Source organism: Molossus molossus, unplaced genomic scaffold (genome assembly GCF_014108415.1).
Source record: "Molossus molossus isolate mMolMol1 unplaced genomic scaffold, mMolMol1.p scaffold_m16_p_14, whole genome shotgun sequence".
Lineage (NCBI taxonomy): Eukaryota > Metazoa > Chordata > Mammalia > Chiroptera > Molossidae > Molossus > Molossus molossus.
Window position 1 is genome coordinate 29474823 of NW_023425349.1, and position 17209 is coordinate 29492031.

The following is a 17209-nucleotide window of genomic DNA, read 5'->3' on the forward strand; positions in this document are numbered from 1 at the left end:
AGATAGATCCCTGCTATCTGCTACCCTTTAAAGAAAGTAAATTGGCAATAACCAACTCATTATTTTACCTAGTATAACTTCCTTGTTCCCACCCCTACTGCCTATAAAAGTTTTTCATTTTTGTACAGCTCCTTAGAGTTCTTTTTTATCTGCTAGATTGGATGCTGCCTGATTTGAGTCGGTATTTGCTCAAATAAACTTTTTAATTTTTAAACTTTAAAATTTTTAATATGCCTCAGGTTATCTTTATTTATGTATTTATTTATTTATTTATTTTCATCCTCACCCGAGGACATTTTTCCATTTTTTGTTCAGACAGAGTGGGAGGGAGAGAGAGAGAGAAACATCGACGTGAAGGGACACATCGAGTGGCTGCCACCCGCACGACCAACCAGGGCCGGGGACAAACTGCAACCAAGGTACATGCCCTTAGCGGGAACTGAACCCTGGTCTCTCTGGACCGCAGGCTGACGCTCTAACCGCTGAGCCAAACTGGCCAGGGCTCAGGTTATCTTTTAAAAGTTACATAGTTGCCCGACCGGTTGAATGTCATCCCATGGACTGAGAAGTCCTAGTGCGATTCCTGGTCAGGGCATAAGCCTGGGTTGCGGACTCTATCCTCAGTTGGGAGCGTGCAGATGGCAGCCACTTGGTGTTTCTCTCTCACACTGATGTTTCTATCTCTCTCTCCCTTCCTCTAAAAAATCAATAAAAACATAAAAATAATAAAAAAGTTACATTGTTATCTAGAGCTGGTCTCACACTGATAAGGGAAGGACCTGTTAATTGAGTGAGTAATGACTAGTGAGGGAAGTCTGACCTTGACAGTATTTGAGGTGTTAAAAATAATGAAATTAGTTATACGGGTCAAATATTCTGGGATTTTAAATGATCTAGCTTACTTTTAGGATAGTATAATTGTGGGTTGCTAGCAGAAATACTAGTTAGCTGTTGGTTACACTATTGTGGTAGCTTGAAAATAGACGTGTTATTTTTAGTTTTTTTTCCTAAGAAATGAATAAATTTATAGAAAATTTTAAATAATTAGCTGGGATTATTTACAAACCAGCATCAACACATCTCATTGTACCATTTAGCAATTGAATTATAGGTGAATTATAAAATGTTTAAGTTGTAACCATTGTGAGTACTGACGTGTCCATGAAATGGGTGGGTAAAGGAGTAGTCTTTTGTACCTTGATTAGTGTGCCTAACATTAGTTGTTCAGTAAAGAGCAATGGTTCAGTGAATGAATTTCCATACACAAGCTCTGGTTTGAACAAAAAACTGTCCAGGCATCAAAACACATAGTATATTAAAAAAGGAACCTAAAGATAAAATACACTAAATAATACTTTTTATTTATTTATTTATTTTTTTAATCCTCACCCGAGGATATTTTTCCATTTTTTGTACAGATAGAGTGGGAGGGAGAGAGAGGAAGGGAGAGAGAGAGAGAAACATCGACGTGGGAGAGAGAGAGAGAAACATCGACGTGAAGCGACACATCGAGTGGCTGCCACCCGCACGACCAACCAGGGCCGGGGACAAACTGCAACCGAAGTACGTGCCCTTAGCGGGAACCGAACCCGGGTCTCTCCAGACTGCAGGCCGACGCTCTAACCGCTGAGCCAAACTGGCCAGGGCTAAATAATACTTTTTAAAATACGTGAACAGCTGCTAGGTTAGTTTATGATTGCATTTTTCCTTGTTTTGGTAGATAGCAAGCTGAAATTTTCTTTAATAAACTTGAACTTGATGTTTCAGACATGTTAAAGTGGAAGCAAAACATTCTTTCTCTCTTTCTCTTTTTTAACCTCACCTGAGGATATTTTTCCATTTATCTTCAGATAGAGTCGGAGGGGTGGGTGAGAAAGAGAAAGAAACATTGATGTGAACGAGACACATCGATTGGTTGCCTTCCGCATGACCCTGACCAGAGCCGGTGATCGAATCCTAACCAAGGTACATACCCTTGGCCAGAATTGAACCCACTACTCTTTGGTCTGCAGGCCAACACTCTAACCGCTGAGCCAAACCTACCAGGGCTTTACTCTCTTTTTAATAGCCTCCCACTTAACATTGTTACCACCAGTAAGTGAAGATGAGATAAGTAGGGCTTTTAAATCACAATTTGAAGTGTTTTTGAATTCTTTTCTTTATTTTTTGTCTTAGAAATGTGGTACGATAGAATCAGCAAACTTAGCTTTGGTTTTGTATTTTTTCAAAACTGAGGATCACCTGGCACTTTTTTTTTTCCTTGTAGTGCTGTAGATAAAGTTGTTGAAAGTGTTTAAAAGAGTAAATTCTCAATTTACTTAATTATTTGGAAATAATCTCTTATATATATTTGAAAGTATAGGAAAATTGCCCTTCTCCAATTTCATTGATCTTGTGAAGGATTAGAGTAGATAAGAAAGATTAAAACCAATTGAGGGATGATTTTGTAACTACTAAATGGAACCAATTTTATTCCTAAACTTTCTTTTTAGACTTTCTTCATTATTTGCCTTTTGTGGAAACATTTATTAATTTCAACTTTTTTGAAATTTCCAGGTAACTTGGGTTTTTACTCCTGTAACAACTGAAATAACAAGTCTTGATACAGAGAATATAGATGACATTTTAAGTAAGTACTTTGATACTTTTTAAGTATACTTTCTTCTCCATAAAGAGTTGAGATTTTATTTTGTTTTTGAGTATAAACTAGAACAAATGAGGAGCTGGAATTCTGATTAATTTCATGGTTTACTGAATTAACAAAGCACTTTCGGTTTTAATTTTTAGTAAAATTTCATGAAGTATGTTACAAGTAAAGTAAACTTTTAGTCCTGTTTTATTTCTTTGCCTTGTCTGTATAAATACCACTCCTAAAAATTCTTGTATATGTTAATGACTCTAGGACACAGAATTTTCTGTCTGTTTAAACTTTTAACTGAATCACCTATTCTGATCTCTTTTATTGTCATAGGTCCAATTAAGTTTACTACATGTTTTACTGAATGCTTTGTTTTCTGACAGTGTACTTGTGGATACAATTAACTTTGGGGAAAACATTTCTTCTTCTAAAACGTAGTAGAGGGAAGCCCGGCCAGTGGGGCTCAGTTGGTTGAGCATTGTCCCATACAACAGGAGGTTGCTGGTTCAAATCCCAGTCAAGGCACATGTCTTAGTTGTCGGCTTGATCCCCAGCAAGCTGCGTGCAGGAGGCAGCCAATCAATGTTTCTATCTCTCTCTCCCTTTCCCATCCTTTCTCTGCAACCAATAAAAACATGTTTCATAAAAAAGTAATAGAGGGAGGGTGGAGATGTGGTTGACAGAAAATCACAATTTAGGAGATTTAAGAAAATCTACAATGGGCATAAATGATTTTTAAGTACTCCATTTCAACCCACTAATTTGAGCAGAACAAAACCAAAAATAATAGAGGTAAAGGGGTTTATTCATTGAACATCATACACTGTTTTATATTCTTGGAATTGGTTTTAAATGCTAAAAGTCTTCTCCCACTTTATGGGATCTCTTTAGAGCAATGGTTCTATAAACTTCAGCATATATCAGAATCACCTGGAGGACTTACTACTGTCTGTACTGTAGGCCTAGCCCCCAGTTTCTGATAGAAACTGCTGAGCTCCACCTAAGAATTTGTATTTCTGTAAGTTCCTATGTGATGCTGGTGCTTCTTAGTCCAGGGACCACAGTTTGTGAGTCACTGTTGTAGAGTGAATAAGCAGAAGGTAAAAATGGAAGAAGAAAATTGAAACTCACATATTCTCACACCTTTACCCTTCCAAATTCTAGAATATCTTTGTGTTTTATTTTTGTGAGTACTTGAGGAGTTTCTGTCTGTATTAGGTGTAGGAGAGAGGAACAAATCTTTCTCATGTCTTCATATCTGGATATGCAGATAATACTGTTATTTTTTCAACAGAGAATAACTGTTAAGTGGATAGGAAACAGAAAGAGTACATTTTACCTGATAGTATTAACTGAATCTGTTGCAAGTAGGTAGGGCATCTGAGCTTAGTTATTCAGGTCTGTTCTGTGAAATAGGTTTTTACTTACAGAGCTAATTCTCAGTTATTCATAAATATGGAAGGTAAAAAATAGATTATTAAAATCCAGATCATTCCACTTCACTTTTTATGAGAGTAGTTTGTTTATTTACTAGCCTACTTGCCTGATCTGGGTCTGATTCCCTTTTGTTTTACATTCATTCTGTGAAGGTTTAAAGAGGGAGGATATAGAGAGAAGGAGCAGGGACTGCTACAAATAATATAAATTGTCCATGACTATATATGTATGGGTTTCTGAACAAGAGATAACTTGTCATTGTATTTTTAGTGGACCTTTACAATGGAAACAGACCATGATGAAAACCACATCTTTAATTATGTCAAAATTATGTCGACACAAATAACTTAGGTTGTTTGGTTTTGTTTTTCAATTTCAGGAAATGCTGATGTTGCTTTAGTAAATTTTTATGCTGACTGGTAAGTAATAACCTTATTTCTGTGATTTAACTTGCTAAAGGTGAATTTTTCTTTTCTAGAAAGGGGTGAGTGGGGAAGCTTTTTTACTTTGTGAGACAATAGTCTATACACAAAATCAATTAAGGTTCATTCACAAATGAAGAAGCTTAATTTGGTGAGCACTTTTGTTTTAAGAGAGAAATACTCGATTCCATTATCCCACATCTTAAAATGAAAACAGATAACATAAAGACTTAGCAACCCCCCCCCCCCCCATATCACACACACACGAGTACATATCGCAATTCTATATTTTTCCTGATTGAGGAAGTAGGGCAGTGTTTGGAGATGAGCATGTCAGTGTGGCAAGTTTAGAAGGAAAAATAATATTGACATTTTAAAACACATACCATCTATTACTACTTCTAGGAAGCCTCCCTCCCTGTTTGAATCAGATTCTGTCTTCTGTATTCCTGTAGTACCCTGTCTACCACTTTCTTTTCCTTTACTACATTTTTCTGTCTGTTATCTTTGTTTGTGTCCTAATGTCTTACTCAGTATTCCCAGCATCTAGAACAAGAGCATAATAAGTAGTAGATGGGACAGGAAGGAGGGAGTTTCAGCTAGGGAGAAGTTTGAAACACTCACATAATCCTCATTCCTAAACAATCTGTATCTTATTTGGTCCTCTTAGGTTAACCACCTACTAGTTAGCACTACCCTGTTTCAGGCCATAGTCCTGCAATTTAGCTAGATTCCTGGAACAGCCTCCTAATTTATTTTCTCTGCCTCTAGTCTTCTGTGTCTTCATTCTATTCTCTACAAAGTAAGCCAGAGTTGTCTTTCCTAAAGTGCAGATGGGATCAGTTTACCCTTCATCTTAAAACCCTAAATGGTTTTCCTTAGGTAGACTTTAGGTAAGTCTCTTCTTACTTGATGACCGGGTCCTTTCCCGCCTCCACATCTATATCTTTTGCCTTTCTCTACTTCTACATTCTGTACTAGTTATATATATATATTTATCCTCACGCGGGGACATTTTTGCATTTATCTTCAGATAGAGAGGGAAGAAGAGAGAGAGAGACATCGATGTGAGAGAGGCACATTGAGTAGTTGCCACCCACATGATCCCAACGGGGCCGGGAACAAACTGCAACTGAGGTATGTGCCCTTAGCGGAACCGAACGCGGGACTCTCTGGTCAATGGGCCGACGCTCTAACTGCTGAGCCAAACTGGCCCAGGCAGGCTGTACTAGTTATATTGACTGTTTTTCCATTTGAGTAATATTCTATAGCCTTTTATCACCTTTGGTCATGGTGTTTTCTGTGCCTGAATGGCTCACTCTTTTCTTATCTACTTATTTACCTAGTTAAATTTTAATAATCTTTCAAACTTTAGATTAGATGTCACTTTCTCCAGGTCATTCTTTCTCCTCTCAAGGCAGGTTAGGAACCCTTTTTCTATCTTCCCATAATACCCTGTATGTACCCAACCACAACACTCATGTGCTATTGTCTAGTTGGGAGCTCCCTACTGTTGTTAGCTTTGTGAAAAGTTACCACATGTCTTCTTTCAGCATTAATCCCCAAGCACTTTGCATGATACTTGGCAGATAAGTATATAATTAATATTTACTGAATGAATGATGTATAGGTATTTAATGAATGAATGTTTAAGATATACAGAGAAAACACCACTTATAAAATGTATAATAAAGGTAGCATTTTCAAGTTAAATTAGGTAGAAGCTTATTTAGTCCAGTTCTTTAATAAAATTGAGATCCAGAGGAATATTTTCCCAAGGTTACCTGACTAGATTGTGGCAGAGTTAAAACTAGAACTCAGTTCTCTTGATTAAGGGATTTGATGTGTCGTAGGAAAGAGAACTAGAATGTGTCACTGACCTTGTTGCAAAAACTGAGTTGGAAATGTGGGCTAATTGCAGTTATTTGGGAAACCATATCACCCCCCAAAATACCTTGAGTTGTTTATGAATTCGTACACTCGCTTTCAACTGAGAAAAGCTTAGGTCATTGGCTGTAGGACATAGACATACACTGTGTAGCCTCAAAGGCTAGATTCTGAGTTCCCTCGGGAAGATATGAATGTGACACAGTTTAAGGAAGAACTCTAACAGAGCTGCCTAAGAAAACTGATATGCCTCAGAAGGTAATAAACCATAGGATGTACTTAATAATGCTGTTATTTGCCAGGCTCTTTACACACATTATTTTCAGTGCTCAGAACTACCCTGCAGGTAGGTATCATGATTTACATTTTAGGTTGAGGAAATCAAGGTTCAGTAAGTGGTAGAACTGGGATATTAAACTCAGGTATGTCTTACTTCAAAGTTTATTATTTTTCTTCACTAGGTCATACTAGTAAGGGTTTCCAAATTGTCCCTGCAAAAAGACTTTTACTCATTTGGTTGATTTGTAAAAGGTTGATTTAAGCATTACGTTGGATTCAGATGATTCTTAAGGTCCTTTGAACAGATCTATTGCTTTTGTTATGTTACTTTTATAAATGTAACTTTGTATGGGAATGTGTGTATGAAGGTTCAGTAATATTGCAACTGGACTTTTATTTCATCTTCCCCTTCTACCTTTGTTATTAAAACATCCTACTTTAAACAAAAACCTGTGCTTAAATGCTTACTGGGTAGCAGACTGGATAGTCCAGAAAAAAGGAGTTCTTAATGTGGGTCTTTACCTTGCCCTTAAGCCAGGAGCCTATCTATGGAATCTTTACTGGGCAGTATCCTACTTCTTCAAGAAACTGTTAATCAGTTCATACCCATTGTCTTCCTTGTCCTCCAGCACCTTATTTTTAGCAAACTATAAGAACCCATAAACCTGGGTCCTAGCCTCTCTAGTTCTTCCATTCTGTCAGTTTATTCATTTAATAGACATCTATTGAAATGCTTACTAGAATATGTAGTCAAATAAGACACGGTCCCTGATGTCCACAGACCCCACCCACTTATCCCAGATGGGAGAGATTTAAGAATGCTAAAAGAGGAAAAAGCCACTTGAAAACAAGAGATTGAAGATACTGACTGTGTCTCCTTAGGAAGTCAGGTGAGTGGGCTAGAAGAGATATATACAAAAAGAAATAGGGAGGGAGTATAAACTTTACATCCTTTCACTGGCTTTGTAATATTTTTATTGAATTGTGGTTAATATGTACAACCTAGTCACATATGAATTAAAGAGTTCACAGGCTTCATTTAAGTAAATTTCTCAATAGAAAGGGCTCTGGAAGCAACAGTAGCAATTATAGTTTGTTTTTTATTAACAAATTCTCAATACCTTTTTCATATGAGAATGACCATTCTAACCCAGCTGGTTGTGTGCTGATTCTGATTTTTGTTTTCCCTTTATCAGGTCCCTTTAGTGACCCACAGCATGTATTTGTGAAGTGGTTGGCCTGATTATGGGGCAGTCAGAATTAGAAGTGTCGAGTTTCTGGAATATTGTGGGATTTATGCCCCTTTTTAAAAGTAAAAATAAAACAAAAATGGCAAAGGAAATATGGACAGGAAATCTTGTTTAGGAATTTAAATTTTTTCTCCTGGATTTAGTATATTTAATGTTTATAAATACAAAAGCCCATTTTAACCAGGGGCAAATTTTGAGGGGAAGCAGTTTATTATATACTATATATACTTTTCATACAACATATACTATATATCCTTTTCATACAATTTATTTAGTATGCTAACTTGCCTATGAAATATGATTGGTCAGGTGAATTGATCTAATATTTGCAATAAACTTACCATTTTAAAGATTTTGAACAGTAGTCTAAACATAAAAATATGTTCATTATTTCGAGAAAGCTAATTTCTTTTATAAATGGCTAAGTCTGAATAGTTGCAAGTCCAAGTAGATACATCTTAGAGGGCTTATTTTAGGCTTGTTTCATAGCCTTTGTGAGAGAGACTTAGCTGTGTGTTCCATAATATTAATGGATTTTTTTTTCAATATATTTAAAAAAAAATCGCAAATATTTTATTTATTTGTACAGTCTTTGAAGTCAAAATTGTCTTCTTCTCCAATGAATGACATCAGGATTGAGCACTAAATTAACTGTAATTGTCTGAAAAGCTGTTTATTGTATATATGCTAAATATCAATGGATAACTGAAATAAGATTTTATTGAGTTTGCTTTTCAGTTTTAATTGGTATCCTTCTCTGTGCATAGGTGTCGTTTCAGCCAGATGTTGCATCCAATTTTTGAGGAAGCTTCCAATGTAATTAAGGAAGAATATCCAAGTGAAAATCAAGTAGTGTTTGCCAGAGTTGATTGTGATCAGCACTGTAAGTACCTCAATAGGAAGTCTGGAAGAAATGGTCCCATCCCCATCTTGCCTACGTACACACACACACACACACACACACACACACACACACACGTTTCTTTTTCAGAAATGCTCTGCTTCAAATGGAGAACAAATAAAAAAAGTATTAGTGACCTTGCTAAAAATGTTAATATGTTTTTGTACTTAACAGCACTATTTTTCATTTTGCCTGTGTGAAGGGTTTAAAAGGTTTATTTTATTTTTTCATTAAAATATAGTAGGGCAAGCATATAGGTAGTAAATCATAACTAGCAATGTTTTCTACCAAAGCTAATATCAAAATCAAATAAAACTGAAATATAGTTTTAGGGGAAAAAATGGATTTCTGTTACTTTTAGAATCATGCAAAAATACTATTTGTAATAATGCCAAATAAAATAATCTCAAAATTTTATGTGTTTCTGTCATTTAAAAGACTCTATTGTGATTGACTTAGACTATCTTTGAGGTATAAATAGCTATAGTTATTATTTATAATTATTGAGTGTTGAGAAGACTAGGTTAGACTCACTTAAACTCCAGCCTCTTGGATTTCGCCTGCCTAGTAGAGCGTTCTCTGTAATATCCTCTTGGTTTTCAGTATACATGACAGAGTTCTCCAACTCGAGCTAGTGAGCTTGCAGTGGTGTTTCCTCCTGAGTTCCCCATTACAGTTGCATCTCATAGAACCAAACTAATCCCAATTTGTAGTTTTTGTTAATTGTGTTGTAGTTGTTTCACCAGTTGCAATGTCAGTTCTTCAAAGGCAGGAACTTTTTTTCTGTTTTTAGTGTTTTTGTTTTAATTCCTTTTAAGTGGAGACCAAACTACTTACTCATTAATCTCTGATCTAAAGCATCCGACAGTTTTTCCGCGACAGAGACCACTCATTGAAAGTTTGTTGCATTGGATAGTTGGTAATTGGACTGAATATAGAACTCTCCCATTCTGCAAATTTCCTGTCCTTTACACTTGACTATAAGAATTTGTGTGTGTGCCTGGGCAGTGTGGCTCACTTGGTTGGAGCATCGTCCTATGAACCACAAGGTTGAGGGTTTGATTCCCAATCAGTACACTTGCCCAGGTTGCAGGTTCCATTCCCAGTCAGGGTGCATGTGGGAGGCGGCCGATCTGTTTCTCTCTCTCACATTGATGTGTGTGTCTCTCTCTCCCCACCCCCTTCCTCCTTCTCTTCTTCTCTCCCTTTCACTCTTTCTAAAATGAATGAAAACATATCCTTAGGGAGGATTTTTTTTTTAAAGTGTGTGTGCGTGCACTAACTTCATTTTACTGATGAGAAAGAGAAATAAGGGTGCTTAACCAATATCATATGGCTTAATGTATAATCAAATCTGATTTAGAATCCAGATATGACCAAATGCCTTCAAAGACCTACAGTAAGTTCTTACTTAATGTCATTGGTAGGTTCAGCAACTTTAAGTAAAAGTATAAAGTATAAAGAAACCAATTTTACTTATCATAGTCTAGTTGATAGAACAAGAGTTAAGTTCCTAAGGCCTGACATCAACATTTATAGCAAGACAGCGAACAAAATGACATTATTCAAGGACCTGCTGTATTTGCTTCTTTTCTGTTTACTTCAACAAACATCTTGGGAATTTACTGGTAAAGTCCTGTGTTACATAGAAATGGCTAACAGCAAAGCATTTCAAAATCTTACAAGCCATACCCACATTTCTGTCTGCTGAGATTCATAACTAGATGGGATGAAGGGAACAATAAAAGGTTGTTAATACAAACATGGACTGCATTTCTACTCTGCTTTCTGGATCTTTCCTCCCACCTTTCACTGACAGAAAATGATGTTTTTGATATGGGCACTCATTTCAGATTTTTTTATTTTTTTATATATTTAATTAGACATTATAGTGCAGACAACTCTGAATTTGGATCATAAAATCTGAAATTATGCTTTCACGCTTATAGTCATTGGGAAGAAAAATTAACTATTGTTGTACCCTAAATATTGTTTATTCTGTCTTTTAAAAAGATCAATTTACTTTTCAGATAAATCTGACATCATTGCTAGTAATCAGGTTCTCTTTTAATGGGAATAAATAGCCATAGTTCAGATCTTTTTAATCCACCAAAGAGATGTACAAGATTAGTTTCTTATGAATGAAAGTTATATCTCAGATATTGTGTTTTCTCTGAATGTTTATTACCTTCTGTATAAGTATTCACATTTTTTTTTTTTTTATCCTCACCCGAGGATATTTCTCCATTTTTTGTACAGATAGAGTGGGAGGGAGAGAGGAAGGGAGAGAGAGAGAGAGAGAAACATCGATGTGTCCCTTCACATCGAGTGGCTGCCACCCGCACGACCAACCAGGGGGGGACAAACTGCAACCGAAATACGTGCCCTTAGCGGAAACCGAACCCAGGTCTCTCAGGACCGCAGGCCGACGCTCTAACTGCTGAGCCAAACTGGCCAGGGCAGTATTCACATTTTTAAAAGTGACATTATGAAATCCTTATTGATGATTTACTCACATTTTAGAGATTGTAAAACAAGCTGTACTTTGGATAACCCCTTATGTGCCAATTGGATTATAGAGATTTTGAACTGGGAGGACCGTAAGAGTCCTGTGGTCTGGAGAAGAATCCTCTTAGGCCGATTGTTCTTTGGTAGGGTTTTATTTGTTTTGAAAAGATATTGTCAAGTTTAAATTATACAATTTAATGTTTTGACGCATGTATACACCCATAAAACCATCACCACAATCAAGATAATCAACATATTTCTCATCCCCCAGATTTTCCTTGTGTTCCTTTGTGGTCCCTCTCTCCCTCCATCAGTCCTCAGGGGACCATGGGACTGCTTTCTGTTAACCTAGATCACTTTGTGTTTTCTGGGATTTTATTGAAGTGGAATCATACATTATGTGTTCTTTGTGTGTGTGTGTGTATTTTATTTTTTTTTGACTCAGCATGGTTATTTTGAGATTATTGGCATGTGTCATCCATTTTTATTCATTGAGTAGCATTCCATTGTATATACCACAATTTGTTGAACTGCTCACCTACTGACAGATATTTGGGTTGTTTCTAGTTTCAGGCTATTGCAAATAAGTTGCTATGAACATTCAGGTACAGCTCTACATATGCTTTCATTTATCCTGAGCATAAACCTAAGTGTGAAATACTTGGGTAATATTGTAGGTATATGTTTAACTTTAAGAAACTGCCAAACTGTTTTCCAAATATTTGTACTATTTCTACTATCAGTGTCTGAGCATTCCAGTTGTTCCATATTCTTAAAATATTTGGTTTGGTCATTATATTTAATTTAACATGTCTGTTAGATTATTAACAAGTATAATTAACAGGTGTAATTATAATATTTTCTTACTAGGTTTTGAGAGCTCTCTATATGTTATGAATACAAATTCTTTTTCAAATGTGTAATTTGCTAATATTTTCTTCTATTCTAGTCTAAGAGTATCTTCAATTATGGTAAAATACACAGAACATAGAATTTAACATTTTTACCATTTTAAAATGTGCAGTTCAGTAACATTAAGTTTATTCACATTTTTGTACATCCAGTCTCCGAAATTCATCTTGTAAAACTGAAATGCTATGCTCATTAAACAACAACTTCCTATTTCCTCCTCCCTCATCCTTGGCAGCCACCATTCTATTTTCTATTTCTATAAATTTTACTACTCTAGATACTTCAAGAAATAAAATCATACAGTATTTATCTTTTAGTGCCTGCCTTATTTCAGTTCACATAATGTCTTTGAGGTTTATCCATGCTGTAGCATATATCAGAATTTTCTTTCATTTTAAGACTGAATAATATTCCGTTCTATCTGTATACTACATTTTGTTTATCCATTCATCTGTCTGTAGATGCTTGGGTTATATTCACTTCTTGGCTATTGTGAATAATACCACTATAAATATGGGTACATACAAATATCTCTTTAAGACCCTGCTTTAAATACTTTTGTATATATATACAGAAGTTGAGTTAGTGGATCACATGGTAATTCTATTTTTTTTATTTTTGAGGTCTAATTTATCCTTTTTAAAAATGGGTTACGATTTGATGCCGTATCTAAGAAATCTTTGCCTCACACAAGAGCACAAAGATTTTCTGCTATTTTCCTTCATAATTTTTATATCATGAAGTTTTACATGTAGTTCTGTGATCTATTTGGAGTGAGTTTTTATATGTGGCACAATGTATGGGTTGGAGTTCATTTTTTGCATATAATTATCAGACTGTTCTGAGATTATTTATTGAAAAGACTGTCCTTTCTTTACTAAATGACTTTGCATCTGTGTCAGAATCAACTGATCATATGTGTGAATCTATTTCTAATCTCTCAGTTATGTACTGATGATCTATTTGTCTATGTTCACAGCATCACACACTCTTCTAGATTACTTTAGCTTTATAAAAGTTTGAAGTCAGTAGTGTAAATCTATGGACTTTGTACTTTTTTCAAAGTGGTTTGGCCATTTTAGTTGCTTTGGATTTCTGTATAACTTTTAGAATCAGTTTGTTAATTTCTAACCAAGGAGTTGGGGGTAGGACTGCTGGGATTTTAATTGTCTTACTTTGAATCTCTAGACCAGTTTGTGGAGAACTGTCATTTTAACAATATTGAATTTTGCAATCCATGAACATTGTATACCTTCCCATTTATTTAGGTCTTCACAAGTTCTCTCAGCAGTGCTTTGCAGTTTTAGCAGTTTTTCAGTCTTCATGTCTTTCACATCTTGTAAGATTTATCCCTTGGTATTTTTTGATGCTATTGTAAGTGATATTTTAAAAATAAACTATTTTTATTGTAATGATATAGAAAAGTTGCAAAGAGAATACAGAGAGTTCCCTTATACTTCTTACCCAGTATACCCTAATGCTGAGATCTCATATTACATGGTACATTTGTCAAAACAAAGAGATTAACACTGGTACATTATTATGGATCAACTGTAGACTTTATTCAGTTTTTATCAGTTGTTTCACTCAAGTCCTTTTCGGTTAGATATTGTATTTAGTCGTCAGGTCTATTTAGCTACTTCTGATCTGTCCATCTCATTCTTTCCCTTTTTAGAAACAGCCTTGTCAGTTTTGAGCGATATTGGTCAGGTATTTTGTACAATGTCCCTCATTTTGTATTAATCTTATTTTTTTAAGGTCTCACACATCTTTTGTGAGATCTATTCCTAAGTATTTTTTATGTTTTGATGCTATTATAAATGGCATTGATTTTTTTTTAAATTATCATTTCTGGTTGTTTGTTGCCACTATATAAAAATACAGTTGATTTTTGTATATTGATCTTGTATATTGGTACTTATTGGATCTAATAAATTTTATGTAGATTCTATAAGATTTTGTACTTAGTTATTTGTATGCAAATAAAAAAGTTTTACTTCTGTGGTCTGTATTTCCTTACATCATTCTTTCCAGCTAAGTGTGCCTAGTTGCTGCTTCAGGATTAGTTTCTGTCAGTCAGAAAATCTGTATGAAGCTTCCTAGCAAAGTCAGAAGTTGACCTGAGAATCAAGATGCCATCCTGCCCACAGATATCTTATTCTTATCAATCACCTCTCTGTCATGGTGGCAGCCTACTGTGTCCTGCCCTTTGATACTTTAGTCTGTCTACCTTCCTTCTGAGTCATTGTTATTTTTTGGAGGTGGGGGAACTAGTCAGTGGCACTGCAGTGTGATAGGTTCTAGAGATAGAGCAATGGACCAAACACCCAGAAAGGTAAGAGCAATGTGCACAATGGCTCATTCTGATAACTGCTCTAAAGGGGAGGCTTTGTGTGCTATGAGATAATGAGTCTAACATAGTCTGGGGGGATAGGGAAGTCCTGTCTCAGACAGTGATACAAGACCTGAAGGAAGAGTAGGAATTTTTAAGGAGAAGAAAAGTGTTTTAGACAGAAGGGAGAGAAGGTATGAAGTCTCTGAGGTAGGAATGAACATTGGACTTTCAGAGAGCTGGAGTATATTATCATTTTATAGATTAAGGCACTGAAACACTTAGAGAAGCTGCATAATTTACCAAGGTTACATAGTAAATGGAGGGTGCTAGACTGTAACCTAGGAATATACAGCTTTTACCAGGTAACTACTATTTTGAAGGTTAAAATAAAGTAATTTAAATTGAATTTCTCATAGAAACTGAGAATTTACCCAATTGCTATATTTAAAAATGTTCTGAATTATGTCTGTTTAAATGATCTAATGGGATAATATATAAACACAAATATAATTCTCTTGTATGTGGTATTGTCTATTATTCTTGTTTCTATACTGTATGGCCTAGCCCACTACTAAGGTAGAATCCTTTGTTCTAGAACCAGAAGCTCATTACTTATTGTCATATACAGTCGGGTAAGATACTTAAAAAAAAAACCACTCAATTTGTTTTAAAACTCGCCATAAAAAGTGTGTGTGTGTGTGTGTGTGTGTGTGTGTGTGTGTGAAGAAAGAGAAATGTAACCAAATGGAAAATGTCAAATCAAGGTGAGAGTATTTTTAAAAAATATGTTTTTATTGGTTTTTTAGAGAGAGAGGCAGGGGGGAAGAGAGAGAGAGAGAGAGACATCGATGTGAGAGCGAAACATCCATCAGCTGCCTCCTGCATGCTCTCCACTGGGGAACGAACCTGCAACCCAGGCATGTGCCATGACTGGGAATCAAACCAGGACCTCTCAGTCCACGGAATGATGCTCAATCCACTGAGCCACACCAGCTGGGCTGGGTGAGGGTATTAAATGTAGGTGAGGATATTACTTCTTCATCTTTTCTGTAAGTTTGAATATTTGCAAAATAGAAAATTGGTAGAAAAAGTCATTGAATTTGTAATTTGTCTTTGGTTAAGAAAAGAGCCAGAAGGAGGACCTTGTTGCTTTAGAGCTTTTAAGATGTCTGTGGAAGAAGCTTCGAATCTGTACTGTACAGGTGTACTGTGATATTGTTAATTGTAATTTCTCTTTATTTTTACTATGAAAAAGGCCTGCACACACACACACACACAAAACAGCTGGGAACTGTAGAAAGAGAATTTTGAACTCAGACCAATGCTGGAGTGTCACCAGGAAGCTTCCAACAATGTAAGCTTAGGTATATATTTTGAAATCCCAGTGTAGAGCTTGTAGCTTGAATAACCCTCTCCTAGTGGTAAAATTTAGTTCACTTCCTAAGCCCCTAAATTCTCCATTTATTGTATCTAATGCAGGGAACAAAGTAAGAGAGAAGTGGAAGGAAGAAAAAAAGGAAATGGAAATCAGGGCAATTAAAGAGACAGAATCAAGAGAGAGAATGTTGAGAAACAACCTCTTCCCCCTGCCCAGAGGTCATTTATGTCCTGTGATGGCAGCAGAGCAGGTCTGGCCACACATCCTGCAGAGGACTGGGGTGCCGGGTTCATATTTGTCACAGATCTGACAACTGCCCTGTTAGCTTCTCCCATCTGGCAGGCCCATAAAAGCAATCTCCACATCTCTGGTGAAGAATTATTTATTATTAACTTATTATAAAGGCTTTTCTTATATTGTGCATAATGGAATCCAGACTGGTACATCTTTTCTGTACTTATATATTAAGAGTTTTGAGAATTTCATTTGAGAGTCTAGTTTCTGTAAACAATTAGAAGTAGCAGCAGCAGCAGCAGCAGTGATATTAATGAAAATCATGATGATAAAGTGTAAACTCTGTAAGAGCAGGGACCTTGTTTTTTTTGGTTTGTTTTTTGTTTTTGTTTTTTTGGTACGTGCCCCTAGAGGGAACTGAACCTGGGACTCTCTGGTCTGCAGGCCAGCGTTCCAGGTGCTGAGCCATACCGGCCAGGGTGGACCTTGTCTTTTTACCCCCCTATCCCTAGCACTGGAATGTGCCTAGCACAAAGTAGTTGCTCAATAATAGTTGTTGAATAAATGGGTGGATAAATGAATAATAATAAGTAGTAGCCAGTATTTACGAACTGTTAATTTTATAGATACTATTTGAAGTACTTTAAGTAGTTTATTTCATTACCTCCCAACAGTACAATGAAGTATTTTCTGCATTATTTTGTTAAATCTAAATTGTCACTGATTATAGGTCACACTTACATGTATAAGTGGGAAAAAATCCAGAAAAATTGAACTGCAACACATTGCTTTCTTATCACTTAGTACTTTTATATCTATTGTAATAACTATTTTAGACTTACTTAAATATATTTTTTGTCATATTATTATGTATAGTTAAAAAGGAAAATGAATTTATTCAAGTAATCCTGAAAGAATTTCACATTCTAGATCTGAATTTTATGTATCACTTTGCAATTTTGAGCTGATTTTTGTGTTTTTTTCCACACAATATCAACTTCTGTGCCATTAAGAGTATTGGTAATGCT

The 17209-nt window shown here is 35.8% G+C and overlaps 1 protein-coding gene across 8 annotated transcripts in view; it reads left to right on the forward strand.

Moving 5' to 3' along the window:
* ERP44 (endoplasmic reticulum protein 44) overlaps positions 1-17209 on the forward strand; it is a 92929-nt gene that overhangs the window by 31341 nt on the left and 44379 nt on the right. For 6 of the 8 annotated variants that reach the window (XM_036260547.1, XM_036260542.1, XM_036260541.1 and 3 more), the window contains exons 2-4: positions 2557-2629; positions 4455-4494; positions 8681-8796. In XM_036260547.1, the coding sequence (XP_036116440.1) occupies positions 2557-2629; positions 4455-4494; positions 8681-8796 (229 nt within the window). Of the gene's footprint in view, positions 1-2556; positions 2630-4454; positions 4495-7444; positions 7554-8680; positions 8797-11974; positions 11996-17209 lie in introns of those variants that run through there. The other 2 variants (XM_036260545.1, XM_036260548.1) reach the window with 2 other exon arrangements.